This window comes from Diaphorina citri, unplaced genomic scaffold (genome assembly GCF_000475195.1).
Source record: "Diaphorina citri unplaced genomic scaffold, Diaci psyllid genome assembly version 1.1 scaffold640, whole genome shotgun sequence".
NCBI classification, from domain to species: Eukaryota; Metazoa; Arthropoda; class Insecta; order Hemiptera; family Psyllidae; genus Diaphorina; species Diaphorina citri.
This window is the reverse complement of record NW_007378073.1, coordinates 112,453-125,366: the sequence shown is the minus strand read 5'-3', so window position 1 is coordinate 125,366 and position 12,914 is coordinate 112,453. Positions and strand designations below refer to the sequence as shown.

General features: G+C 38.7%; 1 protein-coding gene across 1 annotated transcript in view; it reads right to left on the bottom strand.

The window, feature by feature from the left end:
• The window catches only part of LOC103510764 (run domain Beclin-1-interacting and cysteine-rich domain-containing protein), a gene marked incomplete at its 3' end in the record, with an annotated part of 62,340 nt that overhangs the window by 34,431 nt on the left and 14,995 nt on the right, over positions 1–12,914 (bottom strand). Inside the window, exons 10-11 of the mRNA XM_026824739.1 lie at positions 735–862; positions 175–279 (exon numbers count right to left, since the gene is read on the bottom strand). Of these exons, the coding sequence (XP_026680540.1) occupies positions 175–279; positions 735–862 (233 nt within the window). The remainder of the gene's footprint in view (positions 1–174; positions 280–734; positions 863–12,914) is intronic.

Below are 12,914 nucleotides of genomic sequence, written 5' to 3'. Positions count from 1 at the left end.
GTAATGCTGTGGTACCCACAAAAGCTCTCTGGTTTACCACAAAGGAATTCATGGTTTGATTGACGTCTATGTTTGTAAATAAAGACACACACTTACTTCTTGAAGTTCCACGCCTGTATGATCTTGCCAGGTATCATGGCTGTTTGGTTGGAATGACACCCGGTACAGAAATATCTACCCAGATATGAACAGTAGCGAAACTTGGATGCGTACTGAAGAGCCACGCGCATACCACAGCCTGCGCAACGCAAGTTTTGCTTCATCATTAGAACATGACGCCTGACGAGAGAAAATGAACTGAATTAGAATAGAATACCCCTTGTTTATACTGCCAGAACGAGACTGAAAAGTCCCCTTTACTCCCACAGTCTAAACAAGGTTCCAGTTTTGACCCCCAAAAGTGCCACTCTGTAGATATAAATGTTCATTCCTTGAGAAAATGAAATGAGATTCCGGTATTCCCTACAAAACAATTGAGTTAAATAACGTTGTAGCCAGCCTAGTTAGCTTACCGGGTGCGTGTCTTGTAAGCGCTAGGTCGCAGGTTCGATTCCCGCCCCGGACGAACTTTATCCTAAACATAAGGTTTGTTCTCAGAACGGTTGGCTTTATCTTACCCTGTCTTCCACTCTTCGCTTTCGGAACGATCTTAGCTGTTACAGTTCCCTCTATCAAACCTCTAAAAAAAATAATGATAATAACGTCGAGCTTGGATAAGTGACTGGGTTACTTACACAGGGGTAGGGTGGGGAAAGAAGATGATCTGGGGCCTAGGCGGGGCCCACTCGTAAGTGCCGCGGAGTAGAGTGGAGTTGTTTTCCGTCTCGTCATTGTTAGGCCAGCTGTTTGGCAGGGGGGATACCTAGAGTCAGACCAATTACCAATGAAAATAAAACACTATTTCAATTTATCAGTATTCCTGAAATCCAGACCCATGATAGCTTAATTTTTACAGGAAGATAGAAGTTATAAATTTGACAAAAAAAAAAATAATAATAATAATAATAATAAATTACGGTGGAATGCAGTCTGTCAAGTTGTGGTGGGTATCACAGGAGCTTAGCACAGAAGAAGAAGTTCGGGTTTAGATACCTACCTTCCCGTATATTTTTTTTCTTTTTTTTTCAAGGACTTTCCCAAGGATACGATAGAAAAAAAAGCAAGAGAAATAGGTACATGTTTAAAACGGAATTCGAGCAGGGAATAAAAAAAAAATCCATTTAAAATTTTAAAAGTTGTCTCGAAACGAACGAGGAAGCCTAGGACAAACAACGCAATGACTCTCCCGATAGTAGAAGATATCGACAGCACAAGGAACATCAGAACATTCATGACGTAAGTAACGCATTACGCATTAGCTAACGCTGACTTTGTACCGTATAACCTCGTCGTACCCAAAGTCCTAAATGTAGGACATCAGGCATATAGGACTGAAAACCAGGAAAAGTTCTGGAGCACGACGAGGGACGAGGAAAAAATTGGGTGTAAATCTATTGAGGAATCAGGAGAGACACTTCCGTAGAGCGCAAGAGGTTCCAGGACATCTAAAGTGCTTCCAAGGAATTCTAGACTGGCTAGAATTCTTTAGGCAAGACAGAGGTTTACACCTTTGAGCTTCTTTCTTGCAAATAAGGCATATAGGACTGAAAACCAGGAAAAGTTCTGGAGCACGACGAGGGACGAGGAAAAAATTGGGTGTAAATCTATTGAGGAATCAGGGGAGACACTTCCGTGATGTCTCTTTTAGAGCGCAAGAGGTTCCAGGACATCTAAAGTGCTTCCAAGGAATTCTAGACTGGCTAGAATTCTTTAGGCAACAGAGGTTTAGATGCAAGACAGAGATTTACACCTTTGAGCTTCTTTCTTGCAAATATCCATTGAATTTTACGTTTTCGCGTGTTACTTCGGGTTTTTATTGAAGGCTTTACGAGTACTAACTTTGTAAAATACTATTGCACTCTCTGTGGTTCTTCAATCCCTCTCTAAAGAGATCCTCTAAAGAGATCTTCAATCCCTCACTAAAAAGGCTCTTAGCTAACGTGTATTTTAATTTCGGGAAACTGACCACTGCTCCATTCATTTTCTAATAGAGCAGTGGACAATTTTCCAATGGACAATTTTTCGACATAATTTTTTCAAAAGGTTTGATAGAGGGAACTGTGTAACTGCTAACGTCTTATTGTCCCGAAATCGAAGAGAGAAGAAAGACAGGATAAGAGAAAGCCAGCCATTCCAAGAACGAACCTTATCTGTTTAGGATAAAGTTTTCAAATGAAAATCACCATTGGAGTTCAACCTCCCCATCAGGCCATCAATCAATCTAACTTGTCAATTAGGGTGAGATGTATTTTATTCCATTATACACGGATTTCTGGAACGTCCAACAGCGATGTTTCCTAACAATCTGGAGGAATCCTGACTTGTACTGGAAAATGTCTAATATAAAATTTGAAACACAAGGCCGAAACGTTTTGCATCGAGCGAGCGAAAAAAATGAATTGGTCACACAAAATAAAATGGCGATACTTTTAATCATTTTTTTTCAAGATTTCAAGCCAAAGAAAAAATATTTATAGGCACAAGATGCGAAAATAACACAATAAGCGAAACGAAAAGCGAAGAAAAATTCTAATAAAGTCGAGACCGAGACCTGAGTCACAGACATCGACATCTTATTTTGTCAACTGTTGCTTCCTTGTTTTAAATAGATATCTAAACTGTTTGATGCCAGCCTAGTTAGCTTAGTTGGTAGTGTGTCTGCCTTGTAAGCGCTAGGCCGCGCATTCGATTCCCGCCCGGGACGGATTTTATCCTGATGGGATAATGTTCGTTCTCGGAACGGCTGGCTTTCTCCTATCCTATCTTCCTTCTCTCTACGATTTCGGGACAGTAAAAAAAAAACTGTTTGAAACAACTTGGTCTAAACTGACAGTCTAAATAAAGCACTCCTCACCTATATGTACCTACTCTTATGTTTTTATAGTTATACATATAGGTATTTTTAGTGTTTAAATGCTGGTTGAAAACCGTTTGAAAAAGCAGTCCTCACTCTTTACCTATTAATAATCAGGACCACTATCTGAGTTTAAACTAGGTTAAAGTAAAACTAATAAAATTAAACAAAGTTTAAATTGATTTCGGACTGTATTTTTGCCATGAATTCGTCTCGTCGTACAGCAAAGAATATTACAGCTTGTAAAATTGTATGACCGCCTGAAATCTCAAGTAGCTATGCAATGTGCTCAACATAAAACATGCTTCCTTGATTTGAGTCTAAAATCTATTCACCTACCAGCAAGTTTTATGTTAAAAACTCATATCGGTAGGTAAGTGGTGGTACCTACTCCTGAATTAATAAAGGGAACCACAGGAGAGAGAGAGAGAGAGAGATAGAGGGAGAGAGAGAGAGAGAGAGAGAGGGCAAATGTGAAAGCTTTTGACAAAATAATTTATTTGAGCATAGAGCTTCAACAAGAGTGGTAAAAAATGGAGCTTTTATACCAAAAACTTCATTTATTCCTCTCTCCTCCTCTTTCTCTCTCTTCTTTACTCTTTCTCTCTCTCACACACACACACTTCCTTGTTTCTTCCCCTCACTTCAACAAGAGTGGTAAAAAATGGAGCTTTTATACCAAAAACTTCATTTATTCCTCTCTCCTCCTCTTTCTCTCTCTTCTTTACTCTCTCTCTCACACACACACTTCCTTGTTTCTTCCCCTCGTTTCTCTCCCTCTTTCTCTTCTTCTCTCCATCTTCCTCAATTTCACTTGTTTTTGAAAGAAGAAGGAAGAGGAGGAGGAGGAGGAGGAGAGGAGTGAGAGAGGGGAGGTACTTAGTTCTTTTCTTCCTTTTGATTTACGGTTGATGCCTCTTCTCATTCTCCCAAACCACTACATAATGTATGAGAGAGAGAGAGAGAGAGTGAGAGAGAGAGAGAGAGAGAGAGAGACGTGGCGATTTTTAGCCCGTCCTTCCTTTATTATTACCCTTAAAAGTGCTCCCTTTTTCGCCCCCTTAATTTTTACCCTCCTCGGTAGACTTTTGTACCTTATTTTATCCTCACTATTAGGGGATGTTGTAAAAGTATCAAGGGAGAGAGAGAGATAGAGGGGGGGGGAGAGAGAGAGGGCAAATGTGAAAGCTTTTGACAAAATAATTTATTTGAGAGCTTCAACAAGAGTGGTAAAAAATGGAGCTTTTATACCAAAAACTTCATTTATTCCTCTCTCCTCCTCTATCTCTCTCTTCTTTACTCTTTCTCTCTCTCACACACTTCCTTGTTTCTTCCCCTCGTTTCTCTCCCTCTTTCTCTTCTTCTCTCCATCTTCCTCAATTTCACTTGTTTTTGAAAGAAGAAGGAAGAGGAGGAGGAGGAGGAGGAGGAGGAGTGAGAGAGGGGAGGTACATAGTTCTTTTCTTCCTTTTGATTTACGGTTGATGCCTCTTCTCATTCTCCCAAACCACTTCATAATGTATGAGAGAGAGAGAGAGAGAGACGTGGCGATTTTTAGCCCGTCCTTCCTTTATTATTACTCTTAAAAGTGCTCCCTTTTTCGCCCCCTTAATTTTTACCCTCATCGGTAGACTTTTGTACCTTATTTTATCCTCACTATTAGGGGATGTTGTAAAAGTATCAAGGGTACATAGTATGTAACTTGCCTGTTTTAGTTTTTTCAAGAAAATGTTATTGAAAAGACCCTAAAACGTTACATATTAAAAAAAAAAAGACTGGTTGTGAAATGGAGAATAGTTCGAATTGAGAACAACATAGAACAGAGGTAGAAATGAAGGTGGAAAAGATAAAAAAAAACTGTGTAAAAAAAGTAAGAAAGATACAAATGGGATGAAGGGAGAACGTAAAATGGAGATACTGAGGGCTATTTGCCGAAAAAACAATAATTTAATACCCTCAGAGTAAACCGTACCCAAACAGGGTGTCTCAGATAGTTTGATAAAGGTCCGACGTCACTGTATAAACTGCCAAGGTCTTTAGGGACGGGGGGTTTTACAAGCCACCCACCACTAACCATTAAAAGCCAACCACTAGCCTATTACCTCAAACAGCCTGAGTGGTTCCGGGAATAGTCAGTAGCTCGCGATTACACAGATAGGTGACCCATTCAAATACTAACCACACCCAACGTTGCCTAACTTCAGTGATTCATTTTTAATTCGTACATTCAACGGATATAACCGCTGCGCTTGTCTATACAGAAGACAACTACCTGGTTATGATGGGTGAGCCAAGGTTGTCATCCATCCCATTCAAATACTAACCACACCCAACGTTGCCTAACTTCAGTGATTCATTTTTAATTCGTACATTCAACGGATATAACCGCTGCGCTGGTCTATACAGAAGACAACTACCTGGGTATGATGGGTGAGCCAAGGTTGTCATCCATCCTCATACCACACTTAACGTTGCTTAACTTCAGTGAACCGGATTCTGACCACCCTGTCTGTAAGAGCCACTTAACGGTTTACTTATCTCGTCGTTTTCTTCTTCTGTTCCTTCTTCTTCTTCCTGTCCTCCTCCTCCTTCATCTTCTTTTTCTTCTTCTCTTTCCTAAATGTTTCTTTCTCTAAAAAAGACTGGTTGTGAAATGGAGAATAGTTCGAATTGAGAACAACATAGAACAGAGGTAGAAATGAAGGTGGAAAAGATAAAAAAAACTGTATAAAAAAAGTAAGAAAGATACAAGTGGTATGAAGGGAGAACGTAAAATGGAGATTCTGAGGGCTATTTGCCGAAAAAACAATAATTTAATACCCTCAGAGTAAACTGTACCCGAACAGGGTGTCTCAGATAGTTTGATAAAGGTTCGACGTCACTGTATAAACTGCCAAGGTCTTTAGGGACGGGGGGTTTTACAAGCCACCCACCACCAACCATTAAAAGCCAACCACTAGCCAATTACCTCAAACAGCCTGAGTGGTTCCGGGAATAGTCAGTAGCTCGCGATTGCACAGATAGTAACCCATTCAAATACTAACCACGCCCAACGTTGCTTAACTTCAGTGATTCATTTTTATTCGTGCATTCAACGGATATAACCGCTGCGCTGGTCTATACAGAAGACAACTAACTGGGTATGATGGGTGAGCCAAGGTTGTCATCCATCCTCATACCACACTTAACGTTGCTTAACTTCAGTGAACCGGGTTCTGACCACCCTGTCTGTAAGAGCCACTTAACGGTTTACTTATCTCGTCGTTTTCTTCTTCTGTTCCTCCTTCTTCTTCTTCCTATCCTCCTCCTCCTCCTCCTCCTCCTTCATCTTCTTTTTCTTCTTCTCTTTCCTAAATGTTTCTTTCTCTATGTGCGCTAAAAAAAAAAAAAAAAAAAAAAAAAAAAAAAAGACAGCTTTTATGAATATTGTAAACTGACAAAACTTGAGGTACCTGGTGAGGTGGACAGAGGTGAGGTACCAGAGGTAAGAAAAAGTCAAATGTCAAAATTTAATAATAAAGCACGATTATTACTATTGAATTTCAAGATTTTCAAGTTTTCAGTTTTCAAGAGTCAGATTCGTAAAAAGTACCTTCCTATACCTGCCTACATTATACAAATCTACAACAATTCTATATAACTTTTCTGTACATTTCGGATTCATTTCCTTGTATGTTTCAAAGTGTGCGCTATTTATCCTTCCACTTACATTTATCTAACACTCTTCCTCCTCCTCCCATCTTCGCACTCTTTTTCCGCGTAATCTTGTCTTGCTTTTATTTATAGGACGCCTTTTTGTGTTTTTCATGGAGTTTAGTTGCGTACAACATGTTCAGGAGCATACCAGGTGGAAAATGAGCTACTAGTTGCAGACATTACGAATTTGACAGTTGGTAATAGGTAGATAATTGTGAAAATCACCATCCATGTATGTCACATAGTGTACTAGGGGGACTATCAAAATTAAGTTGGGTAGTCCTTCAATTAGTAGGTAGAGACCAAAAAAAAGTTCATCTACAAATAGGGAACTTTTTAATGTAGGTAGGGTTAGTTAAAGTTCAGAAAGGTCTTTTAAAAGTAAAGAAAGAAATTTTTTTTTAGTTGAGATACGGTTAGGTAAAGAAAGAAAGGAAGAAAGAAAGAAAGGAAGAAAGGAAGAAAGGAAGAAAGAAAGAAAGGAAGAAAGAAAGAAAGAAAGGAAGAAAGAAAGAAAGAAAGGAAGAAAGAAAGAAAGATTGAAAGAAAGACAGAAAGAAAGCAAGAAAGGAAGAAAGAAAAGAAGAAAAAAAGAAAGAAAGAAAGGAAGAAAGGAAAGAAGAAAGAAAGGAAGAAAGAAAGAAAGGAAGGAAGGAAGAAAGAAAGAAAGAAAGAAAAGAAGAAAGAAATAAATTAAGAAAGAAAAGAGTTCTGTAAGAGCCACTTAACGGTTTACTTATCTCGTCGTTTTCTTCTTCTGTTCCTTCTTCTTCCTATCCTCCTCCTCCTCCTCCTCCTCCTCCTTCATCTTCTTTTTCTTCTTCTCTTTCCTAAATGTTTCTTTCTCTATGTGCTCCAGTCCTTTTTCTCCTCGTCCCACTCGTAATTCCCCTTTCTCTTCCGTCTCCTCCTCTTCCTCCTCCTCCTTCTCTTCCTCCTCCTTCTCTTCCTTCTCCTCCTCTTCCTCCTTCTCTTGCTCCTCCTCCTCCTCCTCCAATGACTTTCCTAATGACTGGTTTGCATGCTTTGAATTAGTACATGACTACCAAGTACCGAGTGGGTACCTACATACATAGAGGGAATTATCCATCCACCCACCACTCCTGGTCTTCGAGACATTTGTACAATTTTCTTTTGTTTTTCTGGGTTTTACATTTCCTTAAGCCTGGTGTAAGGCGTAGTCATATTTCGTATGATTCAGACGCGACGCCGCAATTGTCCGTGTGGATTCCATGGTAGAGATGATACTCTCAACTTGGTGGACCTGAGTTCGAATTCCGGCAGAAGAGAAAAATTAGGTCAAAGAATTTTAACGAGGAGTAACGAAAGCCAGTTCCAGGACTTCCAGGATAGGTAAGTGTCTAGAAAATACAATAGATGTTGTTTAGCTGCTTTCTGCTGGCTGTAGTGATAGTACCTAACTATTAGAGGCTTTTATGGTTCGTAAGGTAAGAGTAATAGAATAGAATAGAATAAAATAGAATATACCTTGTTTATACTACCAGCATAGGACTGAAAAGTCCCTTTACTCTCGCAGTCTAAACAAGGTCTTATATATTTGATTGGTAATAACATTACATTTTATGGAACAATAATCAACTAACTATGGAACAAAATAATCAACAAAAAAACTACCTACCATAAAAATTTAAAAAGTAAGACCAAATGCACGTAAGTAAAAGAATTAGCAGAAGAATAATTATGTAACTACCATAATACAAAATTTCCAAGTTCTTTTGGTTCAAAGAAAATCAGATGAAATGTACATGGATGCAGCCCTTTTAGATTTTCCGATTGTTCTTTTAGGAAAAATTCCAGTCATTCTCTCCACCTCTGGTTTATATTATTTTCTTTTAAATTGGGATTTTCAAGTGCTTTCATACCTACCCAGCTAACCTATTCATTAAAAAAGTGCTACCATTAAATTTTCTTTTTGAATTTTACGTTTTCGCGTGTTACTTCGGGTTTTTATTGAAGGCTTTACGAGTACTAACTTTGTAAAATACTATTGCACTCTCTGTGGCTCTTCAATCCCTCTCTAAAGAGATCTTCAATCCCTCTCTAAAGAGATCCGTTTATCTATGTAGGCATTTAGTTAACGTGTATTTTAATTTCGGGAAACTGACCACTGTAAAGTTGACCACTGCTCCATTCAGTTTAATTGGAGCAGCGCAGCGGTTGATTTTCCAATGGACAATTTCCCGAAAAGGATTTTTTTTTTCTTTCAAGAGGCTTTATAGAGGGAACTGTAACTGCTAACGTCTTATCGTCTCGAAATCGAAGAGAGAAGAACGACATTCCAAGAACGAACCTTATCTGTTTAGGATAAAATACGCCCCCGGGCGGAAACCGAACCCACTATCTCTACCTCCCACTCAGTTTCTCTTCTATCTCTCCCTCTCCCTCATCTTCTTTCTTTCACTCTTGGCAATTTTTTTCTTCTTCCACTCTTGTTTTCATTCTCTCATTCTCTCTCTATTTATCAACAATTATATCTACCTCCCACTCAGTCTCAATTCTTCTTCTTCTCTTTTTTAATGACTCTTCTTTCTTTCTCTCCTTCTATCACGCCTTACCTCTTTCTTTCTTCCTGTCTATCATTCTTTTTATCTTTCCTTTCTCTCTTTCTATTACTACTTCCTTTATCTTTTTTCTTTAGTTATTATTTCTAAAACTCTTTTCTTACTTTGACGTGTCTTGAAATCTCAAGAACTTCCGGGACAGACTGTTCGATATACCCATGAGATGCGTGGTTATATGGAACAGTATGTGCCTAAAGTACGACCGCTGTTTCATCACACATTACCCAAACACTCAACACATTACACTACTTGGGGTAGAAGTAGAACGTTTGAAATCGTATACCATTCATTTTCTAATAGAGCAGTGGACAATTTTCCAATGGACAATTTTTCGACATAATTTTTTCAAAAGGTTTGATAGAGGGAACTGTGTAACTGCTAACGTCTTATTGTCCCGAAATCGAAGAGAGAAGAAAGACAGGATAAGAGAAAGCCAGCCATTCCAAGAACGAAACTTATCTGTTTAGGATCAAATACGCCCCCGGGCGGAAATCGAACCCACGACCTAGGGCTTACAAGGCCTCCAAGCTAGGCTGGTTTCCCGAGAGGAAAATACACTGAAGAAGGCGAAAGAAAAGCTCATTATCTCGCAAAGCTTTTAGCTTTCCAGAGTTCCAGGTTATTTTTACTTTTGTACCAAGCGGTGACAAAGGCCTCATGAATTGGAACCTATCAATACTGAACTTTTCGATAAATACCTACCTATTTATTACATGAAATATTTATTATACGGAATAATTTCTTATTTATTACATGAAATATTTTATTTATTATAGGAAATAATTTCAAATTGATTATTTATTGATTTTATTTTACAATTCTCCCTTTTAGTTGCACAGCTTTTGTTTAGGGTGGGTAAGCGGGAACCTTTTGAAGAAATTACTTTCACCCAGGGTAAGTGTATTTTCTGAGACTTACCTACTTCTATTTTACCTACAGCATATAGGTGACAAAGAAAGTATGGGTGGTGGGAGGGTGGGAAAGGTAGGTAGGTGACATAGGGAGATATGGGAGGTAGTTGTTCCTCAACATTCCAACATTCATTATTCATTTCCCTTTCAAACACAATTCTCAAGTGCAAGTCAACAACGCATTTTTAGTAGGTACAAGTATTTCCCTTTGCCTTTGTTACTTTTTTTAGATTTACAAAATTACAATATTCTAGAGGACTCTAGAAGAATAGAGGTCTTAATCTCTCCTCTTCTCCTCTCTCTTTATCTCTCTCTTTCTCCCTCCCTCTCTTTATCTATCTCTCTCTTTCTGTCCCTATTTCCCGTCCCCTCTCTTTTTTCTTCTTCTCTTCCCTCTCTCCTGTTCAGTCCCTTTTCCTCTCTCTTGACATTTTACCTTTTCTCTCTTTCTCTCTCTCCCTCCCTCTCTCTCTCTTTCTCTATCTCTCCCTCCCTCTCCCTCTCTCTTTCTCTACCACATTTCCTAGCCCTATTTCTCTCAATCTCTTCTCTTTATCCCCAATAGTCAAAGGTCTTTTTTTTCTTGGGAGCAATGGTTTTCTGGGAGAGAGAAAGAGAGAGAGAGAGAGAGAGAGAGAGAGAGAGCGGGAGAGAGAGAAAGAAAGAAGGAAATAAATAAATAAAGAAATAATGAAAGAAAGAAAGAGAGAAAGAAAGGAAGAAAGAAAAAAGGTACCTATATGTAGTTACTGTAGGTGGGTAGGTATGTATTACATAGGTTAACTTTGTAGGTACATACCTACACAGGTAGGTAGGTAGGTAGGTACATAGGTAGGTAGGTATGTAATATTACTGTAATAGGTAGGGGCATATTGAAATTTATTAGTACAGGTCACGCCATAGCATGCCGGACATAGGGACGATTTATTATAATTACCTTATTGAGGGGTTTACTCTGTACATATATTACTGTTATGTTAGCATCTTAATTTAGGATTATTACCACTAAGGACTTTAGCTGTTGTACAGTGACTTACCTGACTTACATACATATACCTGCCTCGGTGGCGAAGTAGTCAAGACGCTCGCCTGATAAACAGGAGGACGTGGCCGTATTTAGGGGGAGCAAGGGGGCGCCCTCCTTGGGCTTCATTTTTCTCCTCTACTGTCCCCCTCTTACGTGCTATAAAAAGGCTCCAATTACATTCTTCTACATTATTACCTTTAGATATTTGACAATTTTTGTGAATTGTAAACTCACAAAACTTGAATTTCAAGATTTTCAAGTCTCCAAGTGTCAGATTCGAAAAAGTACAAAGTACCTAGGTAGGTACCTGCCTAAATTATATAAATCTACAATATTTCTACACAACTTTCTCGGTGGAAAATGAGCTACTAGTTGCAGACATTACGAATTTGACAGTTGGTAATAGGTAGATAATTGTGAAAATCACCATCCATGTATGTATGTCACATAGTGTACTAGGGGGACTATCAAAATTAAGTTGGGTAATCCTTCAATTAGTAGGTAGAGACCAAAAAAAGTTCATCTACAAATAGGGAACTTTTTAATGTAGGTAGGGTTCTAGTTAAAGTTCAGAAAACTTTTTCCTCCGTCAAATGTTGTTCATTTATTCAAAGTTTTACTTTCCAGGCAGAGTCCTCCTTACATTATCTGGTGAGTCATCAGCTCATCAGTAATTTACATTCCCTGCTCGTCAGCAGAATTGAGATATCAAAATCACGAGACATACAATTGTATGTGCCATACAATATGGGACCCGAGGGGAGGGGCATACAAAAGAGGAAAAGAAAAAGAAGGTGAAGAAGAAGAAGGAGGAGGAGGAGGAGAAGGAGAAGAAGAAGAAGAAGACGAAGGAGAAGAAGAAGAAGAAAGAAAGAAATCAAGAAGAAATAGAGAGTATTACAAGAAAAATTCTTCTTTGAACATTTGAGAAAATTACAAAAGACTGTCTCGTCTTTTACCGATCTATAGGTACGTACATACAATACGTCCTCCCTCCCTACACTACTGTTTGGTAAATAGAATGCACCTAGTTTTAAAGTTTTTCTTGAGATTTTCCGCCTTACTCGACTCAGTTGTAATGTTACCTATCTGTAAAGTCTGGTAAACACAAACACCACCTGACCCTTTGAGCATTGGTATAGGTACATATTTATATGTTGTACTCGTATGATGGAGTCTATGTGTAAATAACTAAATACACTTGGGTCATGGAACAAGCCCAGATATTGACTCTGCTATATCCAAAAGGGGTTTTAAAGTCCCCATTTTTTCTTCACTTGCCAAGGCGTACCATTACCAAAGTAAGTGCAAAGCGTACCATAACCAAAAATAGATGCCTACATAGGTATCTATCTACGTATCTACCTATGCATCACAAACACTGTGTTCAACTTTCACTATCTCCTCTGTTTCCACGGACATGCTTTTGAAAGCTTTTTAAACTTTCGCATGTGAAAAATGTACCAAAGTATAGATCAACTTTCACTATCTCCTCTGTTTCCACGGACATGCTTTTGAAAGCTTTTTAAACTTTCGCATGTGAAAAATGTACCAAAGTATAGATTGTCACCGGAGCTACCCAGTAACTTGCAAATTAAACAATAGATTGACATAATGTTGATGTCAGCAGTTCTGGGAGCTCTTGGATGTGACACACCCATGATTCGTGGCAGTCGAAGTGTGTGAGTTGTAGAGTGTGCATGTGTATGAAGATCCTCTGGTGAGTCCTCCCTTATTGTTACTTA